The sequence below is a fragment of the Stegodyphus dumicola genome, chromosome X1 (assembly GCF_044657685.1).
Source record: "Stegodyphus dumicola isolate Sdum_Otavi_A_Nest chromosome X1, ASM4465768v1".
In the NCBI taxonomy this organism is placed as follows: Eukaryota; Metazoa; Arthropoda; class Arachnida; order Araneae; family Eresidae; genus Stegodyphus; species Stegodyphus dumicola.
Window position 1 is genome coordinate 239,985,578 of NC_140780.1, and position 13,137 is coordinate 239,998,714.

At 37.5% G+C, this 13,137-nt stretch overlaps 1 protein-coding gene across 6 annotated transcripts in view; it reads left to right on the top strand.

The window, feature by feature from the left end:
* The window catches only part of LOC118193727 (calpain-A-like), a 133,451-nt gene that overhangs the window by 73,003 nt on the left and 47,311 nt on the right, over positions 1-13,137 (top strand). For all 6 annotated transcript variants that reach the window (XM_085807248.1, XM_085807247.1, XM_085807249.1 and 3 more), the window contains 3 exons: positions 6,790-6,881; positions 6,999-7,179; positions 9,437-9,566. In XM_085807248.1, the coding sequence (XP_085663374.1) occupies positions 6,790-6,881; positions 6,999-7,179; positions 9,437-9,566 (403 nt within the window). The remainder of the gene's footprint in view (positions 1-6,789; positions 6,882-6,998; positions 7,180-9,436; positions 9,567-13,137) is intronic.

A 13,137-nucleotide genomic window follows, 5' to 3' on the forward strand; every position in this document is an offset into this window, starting at 1 on the left:
CCTCTCTACCATGCCGTCCGACTGGGGATGCAATGGCGTCGTTTGAGTTTTGTCAATGCCGAGTAGTTTGCATAGTTCTTTGATTACTGCCGAGGCAAAATTCCTTCCCTGATCGGAATGTAACTGAAGAGGCACTCCGAACCTGGAAATCCAGTGCTGTAGTATCATTACCTCAGCTACTGCGACAGCCTCTTGATCAGGAATAGGATAAGCTTCAGGCCACTTGGTGAAGTAAGCAATGACAACGAGTATGTATTTGTTGCCATCATCAGTTCGTGGCAGAGGTCCTAAGATGTCAAAAGCGATACGTTCAAAAGGCGCACCTACGTTGTAACGTTGCAGCTTGCCTCGGCTACGTTTTCTCGGTCTTTTTCTACCTGCACAGGCATCGCAAGATCGGCACCACTTTTGCACGTCATCCTTTGCATTATTCCAGTAAAAGCGCTCACGAACTCTCTGTAAGGTTTTCATAATTCCAAAGTGACCTCCTGTAGGGCTGTTATGTAGTTCTTTAAGGACATCAGGAATCTGGGATCTTGGAAGTATCAGTTGCCATCGGAATGTCTTCCCATCATCCGATTCGAATTTCCGGTATAAGACGATATCCGATTCGAATTTCCGTTTCGAATGTGAAGTGACTCCCAGAGTTCCCAGTATTGTTTTGTTGTAGGACTACAGATAGAAATGTCCTGCCAAGTAGGTTTTCTGTTTGATGACTCCATTAAATCAATTATGGGTTTAATGTCGCGGTCTTCCAGCTGGTCTTTCCTGACTTCATCATCACTCCACGGTTCTCGATCAGCCGATGTTTATGTTGTAATTTGTCTTGCGACCGGAGCCAGCAGCTCGTATTTCGCTTCCACCCTGGAACAATATCGGCAGCTTTCTTGACAAGGTCTTCTAGACAGGGCGTCGGCGTTTCCGTGTGATGATCCCTTACGATGACGGATAGTGATGTCATATTCTTGGAGTCTCTGTATCCACCTGGCTATTTGACCCTCAGGATTTTAAAAATTTAAAAGCCAGGCCAATGAGGCATCGTCCGAGCGGAGGAGGAATGTTCTCCCGTATAGATAATGATGGAAATGTTCTACAGCTTTGACTATGGCGAGCAACTCTTTCCTTGTGACACAGTAATTCCTCTCCGGTTTAGACAGGCACTTGCTCCAGTAAGCTACTACACGTTTTTGGCCGTCTATTTCTTTGGACAAAACAACACCGACACTTTCATTACTCGCGTCCGTGTCGAGAATAAATGGTCTGTCGAGCTGAGGATACGTCAGGATTGGAGCAGATGTTAAAGCTTCCTTTAAGTTGTTAAATGCATCCTCGCATTCCTTTGTCCACAAGAATCTTTGCTTATGGACAGTCCACAAGAATCTTTGCTGTCAGCTTGTGAAGGGGTCTTGCGATGGAAGAAAAGTCCTTCACGAATCTCCTATAGTAGGTGCAAAGCCCTAGGAAGCTTCTCAACTGATGGACATTTTCGGGACGTTTCCAGGATTTAACGGCTGACACCTTTTCAGGATCCGTGCACACACCTTCTGCAGAGATGACATGTCCCAGGTAAGTCACTTTCTTTCGGAACAATTTGCATTTAGCGGAACTCAGCTTCAGATTGGCCTCTTTCAGTTTCGGAAGCACTTTTCTAAGATTTTCTAAATGCTCTTCAAAACTCTTTACGACGATGAGGATATCGTCCAGGTATATCAGACAGGCTTCGTAGGAAAGACCTTTCAAAACAGTCTCGATAAGGCGTTCGGATGTTGCCGGCGCATTACAGAGTCCAAACGGCATCACCTTGAATTGCCAAAGCCCTTGACCCGTAGTAAATACCGTCTTTTCTCGGTCTTCAGGGTGTATTTCTACCTGCCAATAATCACTCTTTAAATCAAGTGTTGAGAACCACTTGCTTCCAGAAAGAGTGTCTAGAATGTTGTCAATTCTAGGAAGAGGGTAACTGTCTCAACCGCCGATAGTCAACGCAAAATCTTGTTGAGCCGTCTTTCTTTCTGACAAGAACGATGGGAGATGCCCATGGACTTGCTGAAGGCTCGATGACATTGCCTTCTTCCATATCCTTTAAAAGTGTTCGTACCTCTTCCAGTTTAGCAATCGGTAGACGTCTTGGATGTTGCTTGATCGGAGGATGATCGCCGGTATCAGTTCTATGTTGTGTCAAACTGGTTCGACCCACGTCAGAAGACGAGCGGGAGAAAACAACTTGAAGATCTTTAATGACGCGATCGGCAGCCATTCTTCTCTTCATCGTTTAATTGCGCATTCTGAAGTAACTCCGATGTAATGCTCTCTGAGGACACGGATTCTTGGATGTTACTCTTTCTTTCAACGGTGGTTACTGGAGTACATGCTGCAACCACTTCACCTTTCTTAATAATTCTCACCTTCTCAGTTACATTGGCGACTCTCACCGGGATAACCGTTCTGTATAGGTCGACGAGTGTTGAGGCTACTAGTACTCCTTTTGGGCTATTACAGTTATTTGGATATTCTATGATGCCGTAGCGGAAATTTCTGTTTTCGGCTATGGATCCAGGAAGTAAAGTTTCTGTTCTTGCCGGTATTGTGATATCGTCTTGTGCTATGATTTTATGGACAGATTTAACTTCTTCATCATTAACTCCAAACAACGCTATGTCCTCAGATGCAGAATGCAATCCGTTATTTTTAAAGTCCAAGGAAAAATTGTATTTCCTTAGAAAGTCCAATCCGAGTATGCAAGAATCAGTGATCTCTACTACATATGCCGTGTGATGGTAAGCGGCACTTCCAAACGTGATGTTAACGTTTACTTTTCCATCGATGTCGATCTTCTCACCGGACACAGTCTGTAGGGTAACGCAGGGCGGCGTCCAGATAAGTTTGCTTTCCAGTTGCTGAGCCAAATCTTTTCGTATGATGGTAACGTTGGCTCCTGTATCTATAGTCATATTGCAGGGAACTCCATTAATATGTCCTATTATGAAAAGTCCATTACTGCCGCCTCTCACTGCAGAAATCTGAAGCGCTTTAAACTGGGGCTTTTCATTATCTGGCAACCTCCGCCCCGCGAGATGGCCACTAATTAGTTTCCCTGCTGTTTGTTAGGAACGGTCTTAACATCCGTACCCTGGGGTATTCTGCAGTTTCGTCGTATGTGTCCTTCAGCACCGCAGTTCTAGCATTTAACGGTCGGTTTCTTCTCACCAATATTCCGTCTCAAGGCGTTCAGTTGTCTAGTTAAATCGTCTAGACGAGCGGTGACTTGATCCCCTGGCTCCTGTACTTGAGCAGCTCTGACTGGGTGGCGGTCTCGACGAGTGGCTTGCTGGGCTGCCACGAATGTCATGGCGTACACTAGAGCGCTTTTTAAATCTTTTACATCCGCCATTCGTAGAGCTTTCTGTATTTCAGTATCCCGGATGCCGTCGATAAAGTATTGCAAGGACAGGATTTCCCTTGTTTCTGTCGGGCATTCTGAAAAGGCGAGATGGGACAGCCTTTCACCATCCGTGGCGAGCTCCTGAAGTGTTTCGATAGGCTTCTGTTGACGAGATTTTAATTGGAGCCTGCTGTAGTCTTTTAAACACTTCTCCCCAAAGCGCAGCTCCAAGGCGCCGGACAGAGCTTCGAAGTCTAAACTTTTGTTTCCGGGAAGAGTCTGAAGGATATCCGCTGCGTCGGCTCTTAAAGAAGCGGCGAGATGACAGGCCTTAGCTTGGGAATCCCATCCATTCGCATCCGCCACGATAGAAAATTGTGTCTTATACACCTGCCAGGAGGTCTTCCCATCATATGTGGATAGCTTCAGAGGTGGACGAGCAAGCATCGGCAAGAATTTAAAACCATCACTATTGTTCCCTGCCGTCGCTACTAATTTCTTTAAAATATCCACTTCTTTGGCTACTGCAGAAACCCTATCATCAATTTGTTGTTCGATTTGGTGTTGGTCGGCACAAACTCTTCCTTCAATTCGTTCCTCCACAGCAGAAACTCTCCCTTCTATATGTTCTTTTACAGCAGAAACATTTTCTTCTATTTCTTCTTTCACCGAAGAAACTCTTTCTTCAATTTGATCTTTTACGGAAGAAACTTTTTCTTCAATTTGTCCAACTTTATTTTCAACTGTGTCAGTTCTGCCTTCTATAGCTTCAAATTTATTTTCTATTATGCAGGTAATTTCTCTTTTCATTTCTTCTTGACCAGCTTAAACGGCTTTCATTTCGTCCTTAACGGATTCCTGGCCCAATTTCATTTCTTCCTTAACGGAGTTGACGGCCCCTTCCATCTTTTCTTGGAAAGCAGCAAATGCAGTCATCATTTGCCTGAATTGTTCTTCCATCGCTCTTGTAATTGGCATTCAAAATCCCACTCCTGACACCAAAAATTGTTGCGTGCATACGGGTTCGTTATGAAATGAATGCACAAGTCCGATGAAAAATGAACAAAAATTTATTATTATCACAACAAAAATGCTTAAATTTTCTCAAATTATCATGCAGTATTACAATATCTCACAGTAGTTATCTTTTAACTACTCAAATATCCAATAGAACGTAATTCAAAACAGCTACAGAACGCTAATCCGCGAATTCGCTACAATCAACAAGAGCAGTTTTCTAAACAACAACAAACTAAGCAACTAGTACAAACTGAGATGTTTTCCTCCTTTTATAAGATTTTAAAATCACGCGCTAGAATTTTCCAGTACTTTCTCGAAATCAAAAAGAGATATTTATTTATTTAATGCACGCGCTCTTGTATTTTCAATTTTCCAGCTTAGCTTTCTTTTAATATTCGTCACGCGCTGCACTGCGCGAGAAATAAAACCATTTGATTTATAATTGAACTAACATTAGCTTTTTAAATATCAAATTCGTAACAATATGATCCCAGTAGCGTACTATAATTGCTGTTTGCGAATTCTGTAATACAAAACTGCAAGATAAATTATGTACGAATGCCTAATACCATTAGGTATCATCAAAAGTGATTCTAGGTAATATATCGGCAGATAAATGCAAAATATTACTGTGATGTATAATAGAAACCAATTCGTTAAGAACTAATATGTAAGAAAATTAATTAAATGTTACAATCTTTATCATTATAGAAAAGTAAAAACCTGATATAAAATTATACTGGATGCACGGTAACTCGTCCGAAGTGATAAAATGGTAGACCGGTTGGCAAAATTTGCAGCTCTCTTGATCGATATTGCTACTCCTAGAAGATTGCTTAAAAAAGAAATTAAAGTGGGAAAAAGAATATGGTAGTAGAAAGACAGGAAAGAAAAAACGTAATACGTTAAAAAATTTTCAAAATCTCGTTTCTGAACAGATTTTTACTTGACTTAGGCTGTAATAAGGTATGAAAAGTTTTCACAGCATGCCAATTGATTCTTTAAAATGAAAGCACGATGTTAATGTAGAAAACTAAATAAGAAAAGAGGCTGGTAGTACTAACATAGTTGAGAACATCTAAAATTCCTCTTTATTACTCCGAAATGTCAAAATGGAATTAACAGATGGAGTTTCTTTCAAAATCAAACGGTGTTATTGTAAGTATATTGTTCTGAAAGAGATTAATTCTTTAACTTATTTCACTGCTGAAATGTAGTATTTTGATGAAGTTGAATAAGGTATACTTTGTTAATGTCGGGCGTTTTGATGATTTTGCACTTTTGTTTTTTATGTTATGTATTTTTATGAGTTTGTACAGACATTAGGTATTTTTGAAAGCAGGAGATATGAAAAATGAGCAATGCCCTCACCGGGACTCGAACCACGGACCTTTCGAATTCGCGTCGACTGTGCTGACCGCTACATCATGAAGTCATGCCAAGAAAACGGGAGAAATACCTTATATACTCCCCCTTTTAAAAGGCGACTGGGGTTTTAGAGGGCCCAATCGCCAAATCCTGGTGGTGAAGAATCATCATTCACCACTTTTTAGTTCGGGCGCCACTGTAGAGCTATGAGGATATGTTGAAAGCTGGAGAGGTGAAAAATGAGCATTACCCTATCCGGGACTCGATCCACGGACCTCTCGAATACGCGTCGAGCGTACTGACCACTCCACCACGAAGGCATGCTAAGAAGGCGGGAGAAATACCTTATAAGTTTAATTTTAAATAAATTATTTTACAAATAGCAAAGGTCAAGGTGGGTCCTATTTATCTACCCTTAAGAGTCCGATGAATTCAGTGGTTGGAAAATTCGTTTCTGGAACGCTAATTGCTTTTATGATAATTCGCTTTTTTCTCTCTCCTATCCCTGATATGTAATATTTTTCTAAATTTTCCTAATTAGTTATTCTTGAAGTTGAATTATCTAGTTTTTTTATCTAGTTACAAAACGCACTGAGAACAAGCGTATTAGAGGGAAAAAAAAAAAAAAAACACTTTTGCAACCCACTTCATTCGGTCGCCAGAAATAGAGCTCGAGGAAAAACGATCAATGTTTTGCGGAATTGGATATTTGACTACGTGTGGGCCATGAAATGCTACCTAATGCACTTTTTTGAATATAATGGACTTGAATCTAAGATCTCCATTAACACTTTCGCCATATAGTTTTATCTTGCTAGATCATTTTCCATTATTTGCATAAAGCTGTACAATCAGTCTTAGTTTAATATATTTTAACTTTTTATTTATCTAATTTATGCTGCTTATTTCACTTACGTCTCATCTTCTGTTACTGATGTCACTCAGTTGATCACATTATTTTCATATGTTGTTCAAATTCTGTGAAGTTTCTCCTTTTGAATTCTTTCTTTCTACTGCAGGTTAAATTAAGTACGGGATCTGAAGCATATTTAGTCCGGATTCGAAATCCTTGGGGAAATGATACGGAATGGAACGGCCAGTGGAATGACAGGTGACTTTTATTCTTTTTAGTCCTCTGTAACTCTTCCGTATTCTTAAATTGTTTCCTATTTTATTTACTCTTTTGTAAGATACCCCTTAATTTACTAATATATCTCTAAAATTTCAGTGACAAGAACTGGCATAAAGTGGACTCTAATGTCAAAGAAAAGATGGATTACAGTAAACGTGGAGATGGGGAATTCTGGATGAGTTATCAAGACTTTTGCAGAGAGTTTGAAGAAGTTACAATTTGCAGCTTAACACCGGATTTAACTTATTATAATTCGCTTAAGAAATCAAAAATTAAGGTAAGTTTATGGTCAATAACTATCTAAATTTCATGAAGAACGGGTGTTGGAATCGTAGCAATAAAATTTTAATAAATGATAACTAAAATTATATTTGCTTTTCTGAAACATACCACAAAATGCATAATTACGAAATGCAGTTTTTGAAAAAAGCTGTAATATTGAGAACTAGTGGATCGTTCTGTGAATGAACTATAACATTCTTCCTCTCAGTACTGCAAAAATATGAAAATACTATAAGGTATTTCCTCCTTCCCTTACCACATGCTTTCGTGGTCTAGCTGGAAGCACACTCGGCGTGATTCGGGAAGTCCGGCGTTCGAATCCCGACGAGGGCATTGCACATTTTGCACGTCTGCAGCGTAAAATAACCTATTGATTCTACGATATTTTTTTAATACCCTGCTGAAACTCTTTTATTCGCATAATCCATCTCTGAAATAGTTCCAGAAAGCTATCCAGTTTGCAGTTCGATAAAAATTCGTTATCTTTATTTTAAACTCACTTGCGTCTGTAAACTTCTTTTTCAAATAAAATATTCCATTTTCTTTTTTTATTCAAAAATTTCACAAACGGTTTGATGAGAGTAATAAATTGAACGAGTGCGAAATCAAAATAAAATATCTCCTTCAGTTGTTCACTAACGCCACATGTTTTTCATCAGCTACAAAATCTCTTTGTAGAGACCTTATTCTATGATGTAGTTCTTCTTGTAGTCTTCGTTTGTCTATTCCATTTCCATCAAAATGGTCCTTGTGAAACTCACTTGCAGACCTATCAGTTATGCCAGATTAGCATGAGTTTCCATTGATGGTCTTCATGTCACGTATTTTGAAGAAATACTCGAATTTGTCATAAGCCGCTTTCATGTTTTCAGTGTAAGCTGCAAAAGTAGAAGAAAATGCATTCACATTGTACAATACAATTCTCTAGATGAGTATATAAAACAAATTTCCAGTTTTCGAAGGTATCCGAGAACTAAAGGTCTGTCTACAATGTCTGACCATCCAGTCAATCATGGGTACATATGTACTATCCTGTTGACCGTGAAACTGTAGCTAACTAGCGCGATTTAACGTCAGTAATGACTAAGCGTGATGTCACAACATACTTGTGACAATTATACTTTCGTTGACCCAATTAATTCTCGGTAAGCTTCTTTTGTTTTTATGAGCAAGGATATTAACTTTTATTACTTTATTTTTTTCTCGTATTTTTTAAAATGATGAATTCGAGGTCTGTAAAATCCCATTTGTGAGTGCATTCCGGCTCATTTACAGATGATCGAGATATTTAACATCTGTTGAATAGGGAAAGAACAGCTGGATATGGCCGACAAAACAGTAAGTAGATTGAAACAATTACCTGCTGGAAGTTTAGTCACGGTTTTTGAAAAAGAGCTTCAATGAAATAGGAAGGCCTAACGAAACAGTACAAATCGTCGTACAATAGTCAAAAACTTCTTCAGTAGTAGCTATTTGGTGAATTATGCAGAGACACTGACGAATGCTTTATTGTTAGAGGCAGATAAAAGTGCAACTCAGAGGTCCGTAGGAAGGATTAGCGAAGCTTCGGCGGGATCTTCCCCAAATTCCATAGTTCGATGAGAACCAAAGAGCCAACTTTTACGGTCGAACGGGAAAATACGTAATTACCCAATAATGTTTTATTCACAGTTACTAAACCTTTATTCTTTGACTTGCTATAAGTACTGTATCTAATGCAATTAATTTTAATACTAGATTTGTATTTGGCCTACGACAAAAATTTTTAATCAGTAATAGTGCTTTATCTGATTAAAATGCCAATATGCTGTAAAACCTAGTTTATTTCTAAAAAATAGTAATGATGCAGTGTTTTTAAGGGCAAATTCCGTTTAAAGGAAGTCTGAATCGAAGACAATGTACATTAGTTCTATATTGAGGATTATTGCTATTAAACAGTGTTATGATAGTTTTTCTTGAGTAGAATATTATAGTATAGGATTTATTAGCATTAAGGATTTAATTCCAAATATGTTTTGCGTCTAAAAATCTTATAACTAGCTATTATTAAGGGTTTTCTATGCAATATTTTCTTACCAATAACATACAGAGCAGAACTTACGCAGTCTGTATAACAAATATTATCGGTGGGAAAGAAGTACAAAGGGTTAATACTGTTAACCAGAAAACGATCAATATTTTATTTTCTGTGAGTTCTACAGCTCACCTTAAGAGTGAATAATGAAAGTATTTTTTCTTTCTTAAATGAACAGGATTCCTCTCAGCTGGCAACTGTAATGAAATCAATTTACGGCCGTTGGGAAGAAGGCAAAAGCTGTGGAGGCTCTCGAAACAACCTTGAGTCATATGCAACAAATCCACAGTACCTGCTCACATTATCACGTAAGTATGGCTTAATACAAAAGAAAGGATAAAACCCTACATACATAATAAAATGTACCGTTGTTAGGAGTTAAAAATATTCTTTGCGTGTATTCATATGATGTAGTGATTAAGATATCAGTTCCGTAATTCGATGGCCCGGGTTATTCATGATGAAGCTCAGTGAACTTATTAAGAGATTCAGACTCTTATTCTTTTTGAAGTGGTGCCCGTATTAAAAAAATGGACGATTCGTCACCAACATGGATCGGTTGATTGGGTTTGTATCACGCAGACACCGTGTAAGTGCAAAGGCTGCAGATTGGTCTCGCATATCAATGACTCCGGGAAAGACACGGCTCATTTTTTATTCCTTGTTTGTTTAGTTTTCCCTGGTTCTCTGCATCTGGTGCTCGAACTAAAAGTTGTGGACAACAACTAATCAACAACAAGGACTGATCGACTGGGCTCCTCTTACCCCAATTGTCTTTTAGGTATATACGGAAGCAAATTGATTTTTTTCGTTCGTTTATGTGGTAAAATGGTCAGCATATTAATCCGGCATTCAGAACAAGTACAAAGAATTTTTCAAGAAAGAGTGCTCCAAAACATTCAATGTCTCTTCTGTGGTTTTAAATAATAATAGTAACAATAAATCAGAGAATTCGTTTCCTACAAGTGAACCACAGTCTTCCGATCATAGAATATGCCCATGATCAAACGGCTATGCACCAGATCCGTATGTATTAAACCCACAATAAAGCAGAATTTTTTAGATTGGGTAAATATTACGCAAGTCTTCTACTGCAAGCATTTCTGTGTCAGAAAAAAAAAAAAAAAAAAGCTAGAAATTTAAAGTAAAACTGGGCCTAATGTTTCGAAATTTCAGTTCATTCGCATAACGTAGTTTTAAGAGTATTCTTAAAAACTTTGGTAAATACCTTTTATAAGGTACTTTCTCTCTTCTTACCAAGTTTCTTCGTGGTGTAATTGGATGGCAAGTTCGGCTAGCATCGGGATGTCCGGTGTTCGAAACCCGGTTAGAACACAGCGAATCTCTTCGTTTTCCTGGGTTAGAAAAATTATTGAAAAAATGACTCCCGCCCGAACTAAAAGGTCGTGAACAATAATTCCTCACCACCCAGGATTTGGCGACTGGCTTAAAAGGGAGAGTATATAAGGTATGCTCACCCTGCTTACCGTGTGTCTTCGTGGTGTAATTGGGTAGCACGCCCGGCTATCATAGAGAGGTCCGTTGTTCGAATCTCGGCGAGGGCATTGTGGATTTCTTTAGTTTCCTGCTGCTTCAAAAAAAGCCTAATCACTCAGTTCAACTATAGCTGATAATCAGAAATTAAGTGAATTAACTGAGAAATAGATGGAAACAAACTTTTTTTAACCCACCTCTTTTATTCATTTTTTTTGTCTTTGGGCGTATCACGTATTCATTTATGCAGAAACTATTGCAATAGAGTGATGCATTTTCCATATGTGTTACCTGGTTTTCTATTATTAGTACATTCTGTTAACTTGGTTGAGAATGTAAGTCAGTATCAACCAAAGAATAAAAAGGCAACAACAGATTTTATCTTTATATCCAACATTCTCTAACTTGTTTAATAATATTTAATCAATCTTTGTTGTAACGATTCAGCAACAGATTCTGTAATAAGTTTTGAAATGCATTTCTTTATACTATCCAAATCATGCTGATCATACTGAACTAGAAACATTCTGTCATGAACTATGTTTGTCAGTACTCAAAAAGTGCTTGTGAAGTTTAACTTTGTAGACTGAAAAACGTTTTAGACCAGATACCAATAATAAGGCAACTTTCTAATGATCTAAGTAGGCAATGCATATTCTGGAGCTTTGTTTGTCCAAGCATTTTTCCAAACTACTAAATTCAAAATAAAATTCTCTTTCTTTTTCTAGCTCCTTCTTCCAGAATTAAAAAAAATTATGCTGTAGTAGGGTATATAAATTAACCCGGAGAATAACTTTATTAAACTGATACAATGTTTTGCATGAAGCAAAATATGTTTGTTCATTATTATTTGAACCTAGGGATATTCTTAAGCCATTTATAACATATCCTTATGTTTATTAGGATTTCTTTCTTCAACTTAAAATGTGCTATAATTACAGTTAAAATTTCAATCATATGCTGGTTCTCTTCTGCTTATTTAAAAAATGTATTTGTATTTAACACGTATTTAAAATTTTTAATAATTATATAATTAAACTGAAGGTGGTTTCTTCAATTCAGTATTTGTCTTTATACCTTAGTGACTTTTCAGAGAGAGCTAGACATCAGTTTTCAATTAAATAAGATATAAAAAAAGTAATAAAATTACCTTTGCATAATTATTTTGTTGCAATGCATTAACGCATTAAACATAAGGTAGACTCATTCTTTATTTTTTCTCTAGAATAAAACTCTTTCTCTATTATTTGTTACAGTATTGAAAATAAATGCATATACGGTTGTAACATTCCAAAGAATCAACACACTTTGAATCGAATAAAATAAAACGGAATTTACAATTTAAAAACCGCGTGTATGAGGAATCGGGCTACTTTTCAGCGTTTGTTTCAATTTAATACGGTATGGATTTTAAGAACAGACTCTTTCTTTCATCTGTGATAAAATTGTGATTAATAAATAGAATAAATCTGAGTACAAAAATATTCTGCGAGTTTATGCGAAACTATATGTAACAAGAGAAAATATTTTTCATGACTTGAAAGGCAAAGGCTTGGTTTATTTTGATTATGGCAAAGCAATCGAGAGCTATCTACCTAAGGGGAGGGATGCCTTCGTGGAGGACTTTCTAAAGGGCACTGGCTCATATATCGTTTGGCAGGGGGGAAGCCACGAAAATGCCCTTGCAGCCAGCCCGTTCGCCCCTATTTGAGCCCAGAACCAAACCATCAATATTCAGCGACTTAACCGCACGGTGGGGGCCTCAGACAGGCAAAGGAGAAGCATGGTTGCTTAATATTATTATTTTTTTTCTGTAAGCAATGAAGCATGAAAAGCTTGCTATTAAGGACACCGCGGAATAAGTCGTATATTCCCTGTCGTGTTTTTACCATTTCCGGTAAAAACTGAGTTACTAGAATTTTCACGTTTTCAACGAAAACTGACAAAATTCATTGCTTTATTACTAATTTAAGAGCTTTTAACCATTTCCATCTGAAACAAACACATTGAGAAATCACAAACAAGGTATTCTATTATAGGTATATGTTTTCTACTCTTGGGTCATTTTCAGACAATTTCATTTCTAATGAAGTGTGATTCATTGCCAGATATTGAAATGTTTGCTAAATTTCGCTTCCGAATGCATTTATTATCTCACATATACTCATTACAATGACTTAATGAAATCACAAACAAATAAGTGAATATTTCCTAAAATACTGTATGGTGTGTTTTCTTTCATCACAAGCAAATTTTTTAGCACTAATCTTAAAATTTTCAATTTTAATGGAATTTATTGGAGAATACCTTTGTTGTCTTTCTGTTTAAAAAATATTCATTTTGGGAAGTTCCTTATCGACAACCTTTTAAATATTTTGAATGTAT